A 14,641-nucleotide genomic window follows, 5' to 3' on the forward strand; every position below is an offset into this window, starting at 1 on the left:
AAGAATCAGTGGATATCCCTTGGATAAAATTTATGTTCACATCTAGTCTTAACCCATTTAATTTTAGTTTTATCATTATTTGTCAATCTATTTATCAATGGCCAGTGAAAAAAAGACCATTAACGAAAGGACAATCCTAAAGAGAGTGGACGAATAACTAAAGAAATCAAATGAAACTTACCAAATCAATACTTCTCAGAATATATTCCACAGTAATGTATTTTCCAAACAAAGTTATTTCCTGTGGTGAGTGACATGGATATTCCGATGTGTACTCCATATAATAAATATCAAGGTAAACAATGTGGTTTTTCCATTGAATGGGCAATGACACATGGTTCCACAAATCAAAGACCTCTGTGCACAAAAGAGTTGCTTGTCAAACTGTTTCTTGTGGTTGTGTTAAAACTCCTTATAGCAGCAGATTAAATTATTACATCGAAAGCATGTACATGTAAATGTTTTCAGAATCTAGTATAATCCCGCAGCTGTAACGAACATGTATAAACTCCATTTGGCTTTGGGAGTAAGGAATATAGTTGTGTTTTCGCACTATGAGCTCCATGCGCTACCAAAAGAGGTCGCCCTTTTACCTAACAACGACGTCCGATGGGCGGGACATTTCGCTGGTTAACGCGCACCGTTCCTTGTGTGTGACGCACGTACACCAGGGGATTTGTACTTTGTCCACGCAGTGGCCGCGCTTCGCGGCAAATGAATTGCAGTCGGGCAAGATGGCGTCGGTTGGCCACCCCCAACTGTACTCTCTTTGCCGGTGAGGGGGTACTTGTGAACGGAGCGGATACACCAGTAACTATAGCACTTGTTTTCCAGGACAAATGTGATGAATGGAACAGAACATGTGCACCCATCCGAAGGGTTAACAATAGGATCTTGTCATGATGAAAGCACAGGGCCAGGCAAAGTAGAATAGATTATATATGTACGAATCTACACTGATTCACAAATGTGGAGATTGTGGAAAATCAGGTGACTTATTTGCATAAACTATTATTGTTTTAAGAAATAGGTAAAGTTGGAGAATAGACTCGGAACTGTAAATTCATGCGAGAATGGACGAGGCGAAGCACGAATCTACTGTTCCTCGTCCATTCTCCTTAACAGAATAATACCGATGCCACGGAACAAGAAACAACATATGACGACGGCCACCAAGAGCTAGTTCAATCCATTATGCACCATGTACTGTGTGTGCAAGTTCCGCACACAAAGCAAACTATTCGCTTTTATATTAGACTTTCTATCAGTTCAATTTGCACACTGTGTTAAAGCAGCTGCAATCAGAATGTGCGTATGCAAACTTAAGTGACCTATTCTGATGAGGTGTTTAATTATTATTATTTGATGGTTATTGATTAACACAAACATGAAGATTGATTGTGAATTATAGCCACTTTTCGCTTCCGCCTGACTTATTTATGTCAGTAATTGTCTTTCTAGGGAATCTGCCTCAGAATAAAGGTTTAGGGCCAAACTTTAGGGTCAGACTTTAGGGCCAGACTTAAGGCCAGACTTTATACAGGGATGTGATTGGTCTGTGACAAAAAACTTTTATGCATGAAGTACAAACTGCGGTGAGCGCGAAGCGTGAAGCCATTACGGCGTGGGGTCCAGGGCCTGCACACTGAGTAATTATTAGTCTATACCTGACCAGCGCAACACGTGCATCTCAAGTACCGACACAGGAACTAGACCTAAATAATCACAACCTCGGACCCCAGCGAAAAAACACATGATCGCGCTAACGGCAACGCATAGTCTTCAACTTCGTTCTCACATTGGGTCTGGGTATTAAATATGTGCGTGCATTAAAAGATATATCGATCAACGAAGTAATGTCCGTAAGTAAATTTTGGATATTTCGGCAAGCAACTCTCATTATGAATAATTAATTACCACATTCTACCCCCCTATTTTCTCAACGGATGCACACGATTCACGTTTGAGGCCCCAAAAAACCGGATTTCCGGAAAAAAACGGAGAAATCACATCCCTGTTTATAGGACCGGACTGTAGGGCCAGATCTTAGGGCCAGACTGTATGGCCAGATTTTAGGGTCAAACTTTAGGGCCAGACTTTAGGGTCAAACTTTAAGACAGAGCCAAACTATATGACGTTCCTCACCCCAGCCTTCCTTTTTCTATTGCATTTGTGCGTCAAGTTATAGATCAATGCCTTCCTTTCCCCTTTTCCCTATCCATAATGTCATTGAGGCCTTGATGAAAGAGACGCTACCAAGCCACACTTCCAGAAGAACCCGACTTGGGTCAGGTATATGACGGCACCCTCAACACTGGTCCCGGGCAAGCACTAGCTTGGCAAACATAACCGATATCTCCAGGTTAGTCCCGTCAGGTTTTTAGGGATTCGTTGTACCCCAGGGTAGATCAAGCCTTGAATTCCCATTACAATATACATGTATTTGTCTGATTGTTACTACACATTTGTGTTTTCTTAAAATGTACGAGAGGGCATTCATCAGCCCTAGGAAACTTACTTATCCAAGTCTGTCTTTTCTGCAGTAGCAAGGCCAAGTAGTCCCCCTGATATTTTAATATAGGCTGCTGCAACGTCTGGAAGAAAAAAAGAGAGAAAAGATAGTACTCAACAATTATTATTTGCAGGTGGAATAGTAATGCGAAGTTAAAACTAACATGCATAATCTGCTACTTAGTATAATGCAAGGCCCAGATTTCCCTACTCATTGTGTACCAGAGTTATGTCAGAGCTGTACTTGACCCCTCCAGGACGGTATAGTTTTGATACTTTGCTGGTGCAATGGTATTAAAGGTACAGTCAATCATTCGTAATTTGATCCCGTTGTTCGTTTGAAGCAACAAACGTGGCAAAATCTAAAGAAGGGTGCTGAACACCTAACCTGATGAAGATGAGTTTTGAAGGTTTGCATGGTGGAAAGATACTAAGACAAGATAAGTTTGCGGTAGCACCATGTGAAAAAAATCTTTTTTGTGAGTATGTGTGGTTCTGAAAAGAACCGGAGGGACTCAATGTTTCGAACAGTATGTTCTGCCCGTCGTCAGGAGAATGAGGGATTCCAACGATGATGCGATGTTATAAGGATGGGTGCGGTGAGGCGTGAGAAGGATGCAAACTGGTGAAGCTCGAAACCGGTGAAGCTGAGAAGGATGCAAGTTGACTGAAGGATGCTGGATGATCACTGGAGCATGTCAGTACACAGTTAGGGGGCAAAGGGGAAGGAGCTTAGGGTATAGTTGACCCATAGGCGAGAACTGAATGTAAGTTGTCCTAGGGTATAGGAGACCCATCGGACTTGGACTTGAGGATGGGGCGCCAGATGTCGCTGATGTAGAAACCGATGTCTTGGGGAACAGTGTTATGCTTGATGATCTCGATGGCTTCTCTGATGCGTCAGAGGTACCAGCTCCAGTTGATCGGGTGGTCCTCGGTGTGGGAGTGTTTGACAATGGAAGATTTCTCGAAGTCTTCCTTCCTGCCATGGGCTTTGTGTTCCTTGAGTCTGGTGGGGAGGTCCCTGCCAGTCTCGTCGATATACACTTTGCCACATTGACATGGAATCTTGAACACCCCAGGTCTGCATTCTGGGTCACAGCGATCCTTGTGTGAAGTCAGCAGGTTCTGCATCTTCAGAGGGGATGTGTGGAAGACTCGAATTCCATGCTTTTGGAGGATGCGCTGGATGTGATGAGAATTGGTGCCTAAGTAGGGGAGGGTGATGGAACTAGGGGCCCTAACTAGTTGGCTTGGGGTAAAGGAGACCGTATGGCCGGGGGGAGTCAGGTTGGCGTAGCGGTACTTTCCTCGCCTTCCACCGCTGTGACCCGGGTTCGAATCCCGCCTGGGCCAATATGTGGATTGGGTTTTCAGTCCCTGCCTGATTCCGTGGGTTTTCCCCAGAATATTCTTCTGGGCTTTTCCTCCCACCTCTAAATAGGCACTTCAGCCACACAAGCACTTCCGCTGCCGAAATCTGTGCTCACATACCTTTACACGCATAGCGCACACATCGCTGTACAAATCCTATGGCATCCGCTACTTCCGGCCAACACACAGTCCGTGGCACGCACTTTCGGCCACTTCGCAAACTCGGGTTTTTAGATCGGTCGCATTCGGTTGAAATTCGCTAGTTTCCTATTGGCCCAATCCCTTAGAATACGTCATCATCGGAAAGAAGAAGACCTTCGGCATCTTTCGGCTTTAGTGCTTGAAAATCGATCAATGGCTTCCACTTGATCGCCAAGTTTACATTTTTCCGACCGTCAAAATTCACATTTTGAGAGGACGAATCGTAAAGCACTAAGGTATGTATATATGAGTGTTTACTATAGATTTAGAAAATCAAAATATAAATGTCATATGATTGAGGGATTTTAAGCGAAACGCCGTTCTTTGAGGGGTGGTTTTCGGGGTCTGAGCAAACACCACAACGCGGCAGCGACCGTGCACAGTGCACCGACCACGCCGCACGGAAGCTTCATTCTGCGGCGGGTGTTGTGTGTGTGTGCGCGCACGTGGTCCAGTCAGCCGCATGCGCTATGCGTGCCGTCTGGAAAATTGCAACAGATTTTTAACGCCAAAACCATGCGTTCAATCGGGTTTCTACTTAAAAGATGATTTTCTCATGACTGTACATTAATGTACTGTTATTGGTTTGACTGTAATTCTTGATTTAATTTCGATATTTTCGCTTTTTTTACAGATTAAAAATTGCTCTGCTCTCGTTACTTTTGTTGTTAGTTTTCGCTCACGATGGCCGATACCATTCCTTGAATGGGGGCGTTTCAGAGTTATTTGTTTTTGTAGACGTTTCGTGATGGAATATTTTCCGATGATTACCAGTAAATGGATATCACAAATCAGTTTAATAACAATCAAACCACCTGTAAAGTTTTTGAACAAAAAACTTTCATATTTAAACGTAATTGGCACGTAGATTATTCTAAAAACAATTTAACCGAAATGTTTACCCCTGTTTAGAAATGGACGTTCCAATATAAGGCATTAAGCTGTGTGAGCTGGGTGAACGAAGATTGTGCGATTCTGACAAAGTTTATTCCGAGCTTCAATTTTTTTTCATGAATTGAAATGATATCTTCATTTACAGTAAATAATAATTAGTTTTGAAGCATTTCTAAGTTTGTTTGCGTGAAATTTTGGCATTGATTGAAATTAATTTTCCAGGCATATTTCAGTACACAAAATTTTCAAAACATGACCACTGACTGAGTCATTCATTTTTATTGAAAATAAAATCATGGACTCAGTACTTAAGTAACATAACAAATATTGTGTTTATAACTTGTTTGGACGTTTTGTTAATATTTATTTTTTGATTTCTTTTTCTTCGTTCGTAGATTTTGCCACTGCACTGATTTTATGACCGTACGCAGAAGTCGCTACAGATCTGTTCGTGGGTAAACTTCATCAATTCCTCAGTCCACGATTCATCCTCCATGGATAGCAAAGGCGATGAACCAGACTTTGGACGACAGGAAACGAATCATATGTCTACTCCATTAATTATAGGGATGAAGAAGAGGAGTGGGATTTTCCACTTTTGACAGATCTAAAGAAAAAGGAACTTATCATACTGGACACTCGGTAATTGTTAAAAGTTCAACAGTTAGTCTTTGTGTTGTGGATGGAGCTTCAGTAATGAAGTAAAGAAGTGGCGACTTAAAGAAAAAAAAAATTTTCAGTTCATCAGGGGTACTGGGAATAGTCAGGTGGCATATGGTCGGAATCGTGACCGACTGGTCCAAAACACCAAACTTGGCAGATAGATTCTTATAACCCTAGAGAAGATATTTAGAAGGGGTGACACCTGGAATTCTTTTGGGAAGGGTGCCTAATTTGCATAAATCGTTAATCCCTGCCGTGTAATATATTTATTCCCATATTTGGGTATATTTTTATTTTTTTATTTTTTTTAAAGTGTATTTTGGTGATTCTACTTGCATATTCTTACTTCAATAACATTTTGTAAAACATATAAGTGACTGAATAATTAGGAGGACATAGTAAAAAAACAAAATTGCTACTATTTTACCCTAAAGTTACGCGCATTTACCTTTTCCTCAGATATCATCAATTAGTCTCGCCAAACGTGGGTATTGATGAGCTTCAAATTCACAAAGTTACTTACTGGCATAGTTACCCTAACAAAAATAAGTGGGAAATCATGTGAAAATTGATAACATCTTGATGTTTAGCCCAAAAGACGAAAAAAGGGGAGAAATGTGGTGTCCGTAAATTGGGCTAGTACGGGAAGGGTAACGTGGGGACTTGAACAAGTTCAACGAAATCCCCCTAAATAAGAGATTATTGTTGTTTACAATAATTTTGTCTACGCCAAAACGTTTTCTCAACAATAATTTTGGGAATGTCCTTGAACTTGTTACAGTGTTCCTTGTTAGGCAACCCTTCATCTACTTGTTAGCCCAATTTATGGACACCTCGTTTTTTCCCAGTTTTTGTTTTCTGGGCTAAATATCACAATGTTATTATTGTTCACATGATTTTGCATAAGGTTTTAATATGGTAACTGTACCAGTAAGCTACTTGGTGAATTTGAAGTTCATCAATGCTGATGTTTGGCAAGACGAATTTATGATATCTGCAGACAAGGTAAATGCGCGCAATTTTAGGGCATAATAGTAGCCATTTTGGATCGTTACTATGTCCTCATAATTATTCAGTCACTTATATGCTTTGGAAAATGTTATTTAAGTAAAGATATGTAAGTAGAATCCCCAAAATACACTTTTCAAAAACATTAAAAAAAAGAAATATACCCAAATATGGGAATAAATATATTACACGACAGGGATTAACGATTTATGCAAATTAGGCACCCTTCCCAAAAGAATTTCAGGTGTCACCCCTTCTAAATATCTTCTCTAGGTCTATAAGAATCTATCTGCCAAGTTTGGTGCTTTGGACCAGTCGGTCACGATCTTGACGAAAATTAGATCTAAGCCACCTGACTAGAAAGGAAAATAATTTTTCCCCCCTTTTCTGAATCAATTTGTATGGTATTAGGAGTTGATTAACAAATTAGTTGAGGCTTTTTGGAAGACTTCATGCATTTTCATTCCTCAAAATCATTTTACAAAAGATGAGTTCCGTTTGAATTGGCAGTGTGAGCCATTTACCACTGTTTGTCCAAAATCAAAACAACCATAACAGTTAGAGTTGTGTGTACAAGTGTATTTAGAAGACTAATTAAATATGCAAGATGTGTAATTATGCTAATATTTCACAGCTAGTAAAGATACCCTATATATTTTCAGTGAATAACCCAAAACTGATTCAAGTAAGAAAACCTCTTCAGCATACTTGTTACATGTCTTTTCCCAGAAAAGATGTGAAATTGGTTATTTTCACATACATGTACCTGTAAATATGCAAATTAAATCATTAAAAAATTGAGTCAGGTTTTAACACCTCTATCTGAGTAACTATTTGTTTCAACACTGTCTGCATACATGTGTATTACAGGTTTTTTGAGCAAATTTAGGTTCGGAAATGTTTTTCTCCTCATTTTCACATAATTAGCTGATAAATTATGCAAATTTGGTAATTATGTACAAATTATAGATCTAGTTGCTTTCCCTACAGCCAAAATTTAAATACTTGTTTGAAATGTCATTGCGATAATTGTTTTGACTTGAATTTCTTATGTTGACATTAAAATATGCATAATTTTCCTCTAATTAGTAAATTAATTATGCAAATTAGGACAGTATTATTAAAAAAATTTGCACTTTTCAAAAGCATATTTTCATAATAAAGAGTAAACGAAATATCAAGCAAATCTGATACTATATTACAAGGATAAAAGAAAGAACAGGATTCCTCTTATTATCATTTCGGTGCCAAAACAGAAATAAAGAAAAACAAAGGATGACCTTTGACCTCTTGGCTAAAAAAACTTTCCGAAACTTAATTACCCGTAACTCCCTAACGCAATGACCGATTTTAAAAATTCCAAAAGATTTCTTCTAATGAAGACTCACTCTGTCAAATGGTATTCATTTTAGGTGCTTGTCCCTTTCATTTAAGAATCACCTGAACTGCCTACTCTAAAACTGTAACTTCTTCTCATTGTCTTCTCTCCACAGGTTTCTTCAGGCTTGCGAGCTACAGTGCCTAGGGCGCTTTTGAGGAATCCTTGGTTTCATTACCATGAGCGCCGGCCATTGCTTAGCTCCCCATAAAAGAGAGCTTTTTGTATTCAGCTGTCCTCCATTCGAACAATGTGCCCTGCCCAACGGAATTGGCCTTTGATGAGAAGTGCTTCGATTCCTTCAATTCCGCATCGCTCGAGTACAACCAAGTTAGGTACCTTGTCCTTCCACGATACGCCACAGATTTTCCGGAGATATCTAAGGTGGAACTGGTCGAGTTTTTTTTTACATGTAGGCTGTACCCCGTCCAGGTTTCACTGCCGTACATAAGCGTGTATTCACAAAGCGATGTAAAATGCACAACAGGGGCTAAATGACCCCTTATGAAATTAATGGATGTCAATAAAAATGCATGCAGCGTGTGTAGACTGTTTTCAAAGAAAGTACGTTTGAAAACTTGATTTTTTGATGTTAGTTCTCGTTAGTAATTCACAACAATTTGATAAGTTTTGTTGCAAAAAAAACCCCACTTTTATTCTTAGGAAAAAGATCAGCATCTGCTGCCACAAAGCAAGATTTGCAGCGCTCCAGTCAGACGACACATGGTTGGTTGCATTCTCTCTCAAGTGCTGCGGGAAATTTGTTGTCATTCTCCGGCGTGGCAGAGGCTGCCAGGCCATGCGCTAACTTTAGGCAGGGTGTTTATTTGTCATCGTCAATTTCCATATTCATTTTTAAGGAGCACCAAAAAAAAATCCCCTGGCACCCACCTCGTAGACATGTAGTCTATGACATGTAATCTTAATTGAATAATTGAAATACAGGTACAACTCATCTAGATATCGTGAGCTATTTTACTAATTAGATTTCTGGATGCATTAATTACTGAATTTTAGAATCTCAAATAATTTTAGTGCAGCTCATGTAAAATCCTCTTTCTAATTGTGACGTCCATTATATAACTTTGAAATTGTAAATTTGGAGACAAATACTAGGGATTTTAAAACTTTTCTGGGCCCAAATTTCAGTTCGATCAATTGAGTGTAATTTTATATCATAGTTTTGGGAATTTGTAAATTTTGATCATGAATAAGAGATAGTTTAAGTGAATAACTTTGAGAACCCAAGATTGAGTTCACCTTGTTTTTATTTGTCTGTGTCCCCATGTACTTAGCGTGTTCAGTTCCCTCTAGAATAATGTCCGTAGAAAACCTCTAAGAGGTAGTGTGACAGGGGGGGGGGGGGGAAGGGATTTTGGAATATAAGCCGCGCGGAGTATAAGCAGCAGCGCAAAAAAAAATGCAAATTAAAATTTGATGTCGGAGAATTAGCCGCATCGGGGTATAAGCCGCACCGGTTTCAATTTTGTAAGGCCTTCAAATTCTGAAATCAAAAAGCTCTGGACCAGTTCCTGAGGCGGAGGATGATAGGGTTTAAATGCCTTGGAGGGTTGACAGGAAGGGCCAGTGGCCAATGAGTGCTGCTGGATGCTCCAGCCTCATATTGCAGGTAATGCCCGACGGGGCTGGGGAGGCGGTTTGGGATGAACCTTCGCCAAATTAATCTTCTCTGTAGCCTTGATATGATCAGCTTCACCCTGCATGCGAGACTGAAAATGGCCTCCAAAGAGGTCTCGTCCCAGGAAGAGAAGGGACTCCAGACGCTCGCCAGCTCCATCTGTTGGCAGAAATATGGCATCCAAAATTGCTGCCCGTAGTGTTTCTATGCTATGATGACAAACACGAGTAAGTTCGCCGAGAACTGCCGGAAGTGAATGGTCCAGACAGCGAAGCAGAGCCTAGCATGTCGGCCGGGATGGTGGAATCAGACAGGAGGCGGCAAAACGCTGTATGGGTTATACCCAAACGAGTAGCGCCATCAATGTTTTGATACGGTTCTGAGCAGTGTTTGGGAACAAGGATGTAGTCAAAGCCCAATGACCAGAATCAGAGGCAAGTTTATCACGCACGTCGTCAGTAATGGTAGTTTACTTTGGAATCGTGCTCTGTGGGTTGAGTAGTTCTCCGACCTTCTCCAGGTATCGGTTCCATACTTGGTCTTGGAGTCGATGATGGGCTTTGTGTGTCTCGGATTGAGTCAGCTTGGGTCGTGGTTGGTAGTGGATTGGCTGACGTCGTTTCGGTTGTCGTTGAGGGTAGTACTGGTTGGATGGCCAGAAAACCGTCGAAAAATCCGGGCTAGCTCCCATCGGTTTCTTGAGGGCATCAGAGTACGACAATGCACCAAAAGGTGTTCTCTGCGGCGTGTATTCAGTCGATGGTGCACGTCGATATGTGTTCTCTGATATGTCGATACGTCGATATGTGGTCCGGCTATGTGCTGTAGAAGGTTTTTGGCCAAAAGGCGTACTCCTGTGGTGTTGAGATGGACACCGTCTGAGACAAGATGGTTCGAAGTTATGTTTCTGTTGTCGATAAAGTCCCAGTTGTTGCGCTGTGCGATGGATTTCAGCAAATCATTTGATCAGGACAGACTAGTGAGTCAGGAGCCGTTAGTCATTTGAACGATTTCAGCTGTGTAGTAGGTGCAGGCTTCATGAGTTCAGGGAGTCCCAATACATGTGCCATGTCTCGTTTTACCAAACGATAGAGCGTGGCCATGGAAGCAGGCATACTAAAGTCTTCTCCATGTTCGGCCTCGGCCTCATGAAGTGACTGAGATGAGGTGACATCTTGGTCTTCAGGGGAAGGTTCAGCGGCAGGTCCATAGGAGTGCCGAAAGAACTAGGGGCGAATACCGACACGATTGGAGAGTCCAGTGGACGGGAAATCGTGTAAGGTATGTTAGCAGGAAAATCAGCCTCAGATTGTAGAGGGACTCCAGAAGCAGCCAAGAAGTCTGATGTGACTGAACCACTCAGAGTAAACAAAGGCTGAAGTGAACAAAGTTGAATCACCGTCCGAGCAGGCAGGGCCCTGGCACCGGCATCGCCGGTTATTGGGGCCGTAGATACGGCCGATACGGCTGATGAGACTTGCAACCCATGTAATGTCTCACTCGTTCTGTATGGCAACACTGCTGTGAGACAAAGAAAGTTGCCGTAAAAATAACAGCGAAATGCCAGTCAAATAGTGGCATTCGTGTTGGCATGAGGGATTTGCTAATTAGCGAAAATATCACGCTGATTGGACGGTAACTTGTAACCTAGGTATAAGGGAAAAGTGGCTTGCAATCCATGTGACACTCCCCCCGAATATACATGTAGTCTCACTCATTCGGTACGGCAAAAACAGCTGTGAGACAATGTAACTGCCAGTTAAATAACACGGTATCGCCGGGTAAATAACTGCAGTCCTTTTGAACACAAAGACTCCAAGTCGGTACAGTGTGAGGGATTGGCTAAGTAGCGAATATCACGCTGATGGGTCGGTTAGCATTGGGTGAGCGGCTTGCAACTCTTGCGACGCTCCCCCTGCAAAGCCTTGTCCAATCGGGCGGGCATAAAAGTGTGTTGCTAGCAACCTGTGCAAAGCCCCACTTGCTCCATATGACGTGAGCTACCAGCAGCCTGTGCTTTGGTAAAAATGTGGTCGTGTAATTGTGGAAGCGAGCAGCCTGCAACCTGCGCGAAGCCTCGCTAGATGGTTACCGCGTGAGCTACTTGCAACCTGTGCGAAGCCTCAGGCATACGGTCTCGTACCTTAAGAACTGTATAATGGGAGTGAGTGACCGGCAACCTGTGCGGTGCGAGGACTCAATCCCGAAATGTACCTGTAATGACCAAAGAAATATCACGAAAAACTGACCCAAAATATAACAAAAACTTTGTAGAAACAACAATATAGTAGAATAAAACTAATATCTTTGCGATAGAAATGGCCGAGGAAAAACAAGATTTTTTTTACAAAGCGAGAGCTCTGTAAAATACATCTTTCTCCAAACGCCGCTAAGAGAAAAGAGGAAGTATGGCCGGCGGGCCGAAAGGTACTGTGGGTAATAAATCTTAGCGTATGGCTGGGGCCCTCTAGGGAATAATGCATATGTAGTAATACTCTACGGGTAAGTAGAACACAGTAGAATAGAGTACTCGATAAAACAAAGTACTCGTACCCGAAAAGCGGTACTCGATAAAAAAAAATGGTATACCACAGCCTTATTTTATTGATACTTTCTGTTTCAAATGATCAATTGCGGAGTAATCGAAAATTTCTCTACTCTACGCACGTCCAGCCAAAAACAATTAACAGCTTGCTGTGACTGGGTCTGTATACAGGTCTGACTGGGCCTGGACCAATTATGCACAATGTGCTGTGCATGCGCGTACTAAATGTGCTTAATCCGAGAGCGCCAACAAGGTAAAAATCAACGCATTTCCACAGTCTGTCTTCTCTTTTTCCCAGTTTACTTTGATGGCTGGAAAAACTGGAATTTTATGAGATTTTTGTAAAAACCGGAATTCCGGCTGGAACTGGAAAGTCGCATCTCTGATGAAATCATAAATACATGCACTGCAGAAGGTTTTTTTATTTACAAGATATGATATTATCAAATAACTTTAATATAGAAGAATTATTAATAAGTCAAGAAAGCCGACTCGGCTATTAAAGAGGGGATTGCACTTGATCCCGGAGGGAGAACTCATGCTGCCTAATCCGCACTGAGTTAGCCCTACACAGTGCCCACCTGGCCCGCAGCATGCGTTGTCAGACAAAGGTCAGAGCAAATGTATCCAAATTCACTCCAAATTAAGAAATAACTGCTCAAAATCAAAATCTACAGATTCTACACAACTCATTTGGTTGATAAATTCTATCAAACAGAAACCTTGAAGCGAACAAATTATACAAGAATTAGTCAAAAGGGAAGAGCAAATTTTTTTGGCTTCTGCATGATGTCCATGGCCAGAAAAAAAAGAGGAAGTATGATTGCGGATTCATGACATGGCATGATGGGTAGGTTCCGAGAGAGCACTCATTGGTTGATTAAAATTTTAAACTGTCGGCTGGATAAATATGCATATGTAGTATTATGAAGTAGACTTTAACCTACAGTTATACGAGGGATACAGACATCTAGCGGATAGGAGTTCCAGACCTGAGCATTGTTGTCCTTTATCTCTTTTTCTAAGATTTCACTTGTGGGGTACCATTCCCTTTGTTCGAGTACCAAGGAAATTTAAAGGGAAGTTAACAGAACTTATCAGTTCTTAAAATTTTAAATGAAAAGTATTGAAACTCAATTTAACTGAATGAAAAGAAATTTAAATAGAATTTAAGTGAAGGCATTGAATAGAATTGTATTGGGTTCAAGATAACAGCATTTTGTACTGAAATTTAAGTTACTTATGATTGTAGACCACGATAAATAGGAGTCAATCCTACAGCCTAGACCCTGTAACACTGGTTATTTTGTGTAATACTTGCCATAATGGGAACTGATAGTCGTTCATTTAATTCTACCTTGCTTATAAAATCAGACATCGATTAAATTAATTTGATATTCCAATCTGAGAAGTGAAACTTTTGCTTCCGCTTCCAATTATTATGCTTCTGATTTTGAATTATTGTTCCAGCGTCCTAAACTAATCACTTAGCGGACTTTCCCTCAAGCATCCTGGTGCACATAACACTGCCCTATGGTCTCTGCGATTAGTGCATTAAAACAAAACACACAAACTTAAAAACATTGAAGAGCAAGGGGTATGCAACTTTAGTGATGTTACCAAATTAATAACATTTTGACAAATTAATAACAGTTTATTGACAGTCACTGGAAAATCTTCTACGACTAACCTTTGTGGCACCTCGTCATTCTATCTGATTTAGTAGTAGCATCCTTCACCTTTGTGTGGTACTCAACTAGGAAGTTCTTTTCATGTTCAAAGAAGGAATCCACGTCCTTAAAGAAAAAGAGGAACGTGAAATAACAAATGCTGGAATGGACAATTAAAACACAGTTGATTTGAGAAACAAAAAAAAAGTACAGTATTTAAAATAATGCTCTTATAACAATTTTGACATACCTAAGAAATAATTACATACAAGGGGCTAGAGCCCCCCCCCCCCCATTTTTTGTCTAGCCCCCAAAATAAAATCCATGCATGATTCTAGGATTTTATTATTTACTGACAAAAATAAAGGTATTAATAAGATTGGATTTTTGCGTCGGGGTGATGTAAATCAAATTAGCTTTTGCCCTTTGTGGGTTCGAGTCCCACCAGAGTGATTTTTTCCAACTTTCACTCGGGAGGTAACACACTGAGTATACAGTGTTTATACATCGGTGAAGGGCGAATTTGATTTACATCGACCCGACGCAAAAATCTAATCTCATTAACAGTTAATGCGGTACCCGCTGCTATGTACATTAGATTCAAACCAGTCAACCGATCCTGTTAGCTCGGTGGTCGAGTGGTAAGACATCTGCACTAGAAAGCAGGAGGTCATGGCTTCGAGTCCCACCCGAGTGATTTTTTCCAACTTTCACTCGGGAGGTAACACACTGAGTATACAGTGTTTATACGTCGGTGA

General features: G+C 41.0%; 1 protein-coding gene and 1 long non-coding RNA gene across 2 annotated transcripts in view; one reads left to right on the plus strand and one right to left on the minus strand.

The window, feature by feature from the left end:
* The window catches only part of LOC119743378 (sorting nexin-6-like), a gene marked incomplete at its 3' end in the record, with an annotated part of 177,042 nt that overhangs the window by 45,442 nt on the left and 116,959 nt on the right, over positions 1–14,641 (minus strand). The window contains 2 exon segments of the mRNA XM_038219769.1: positions 2,519–2,594; positions 13,904–14,009. Of these exon segments, the coding sequence (XP_038075697.1) occupies positions 2,519–2,594; positions 13,904–14,009 (182 nt within the window).
* Positions 3,880–5,702, plus strand: LOC119743398. The gene is made up of 2 exons (XR_005273018.1): positions 3,880–4,322; positions 5,376–5,702. It is a non-coding gene; the product is annotated as an uncharacterized LOC119743398 (long non-coding RNA).

Source organism: Patiria miniata, unplaced genomic scaffold (genome assembly GCF_015706575.1).
Source record: "Patiria miniata isolate m_02_andy unplaced genomic scaffold, ASM1570657v1 HiC_scaffold_11, whole genome shotgun sequence".
NCBI lineage: Eukaryota > Metazoa > Echinodermata > Asteroidea > Valvatida > Asterinidae > Patiria > Patiria miniata.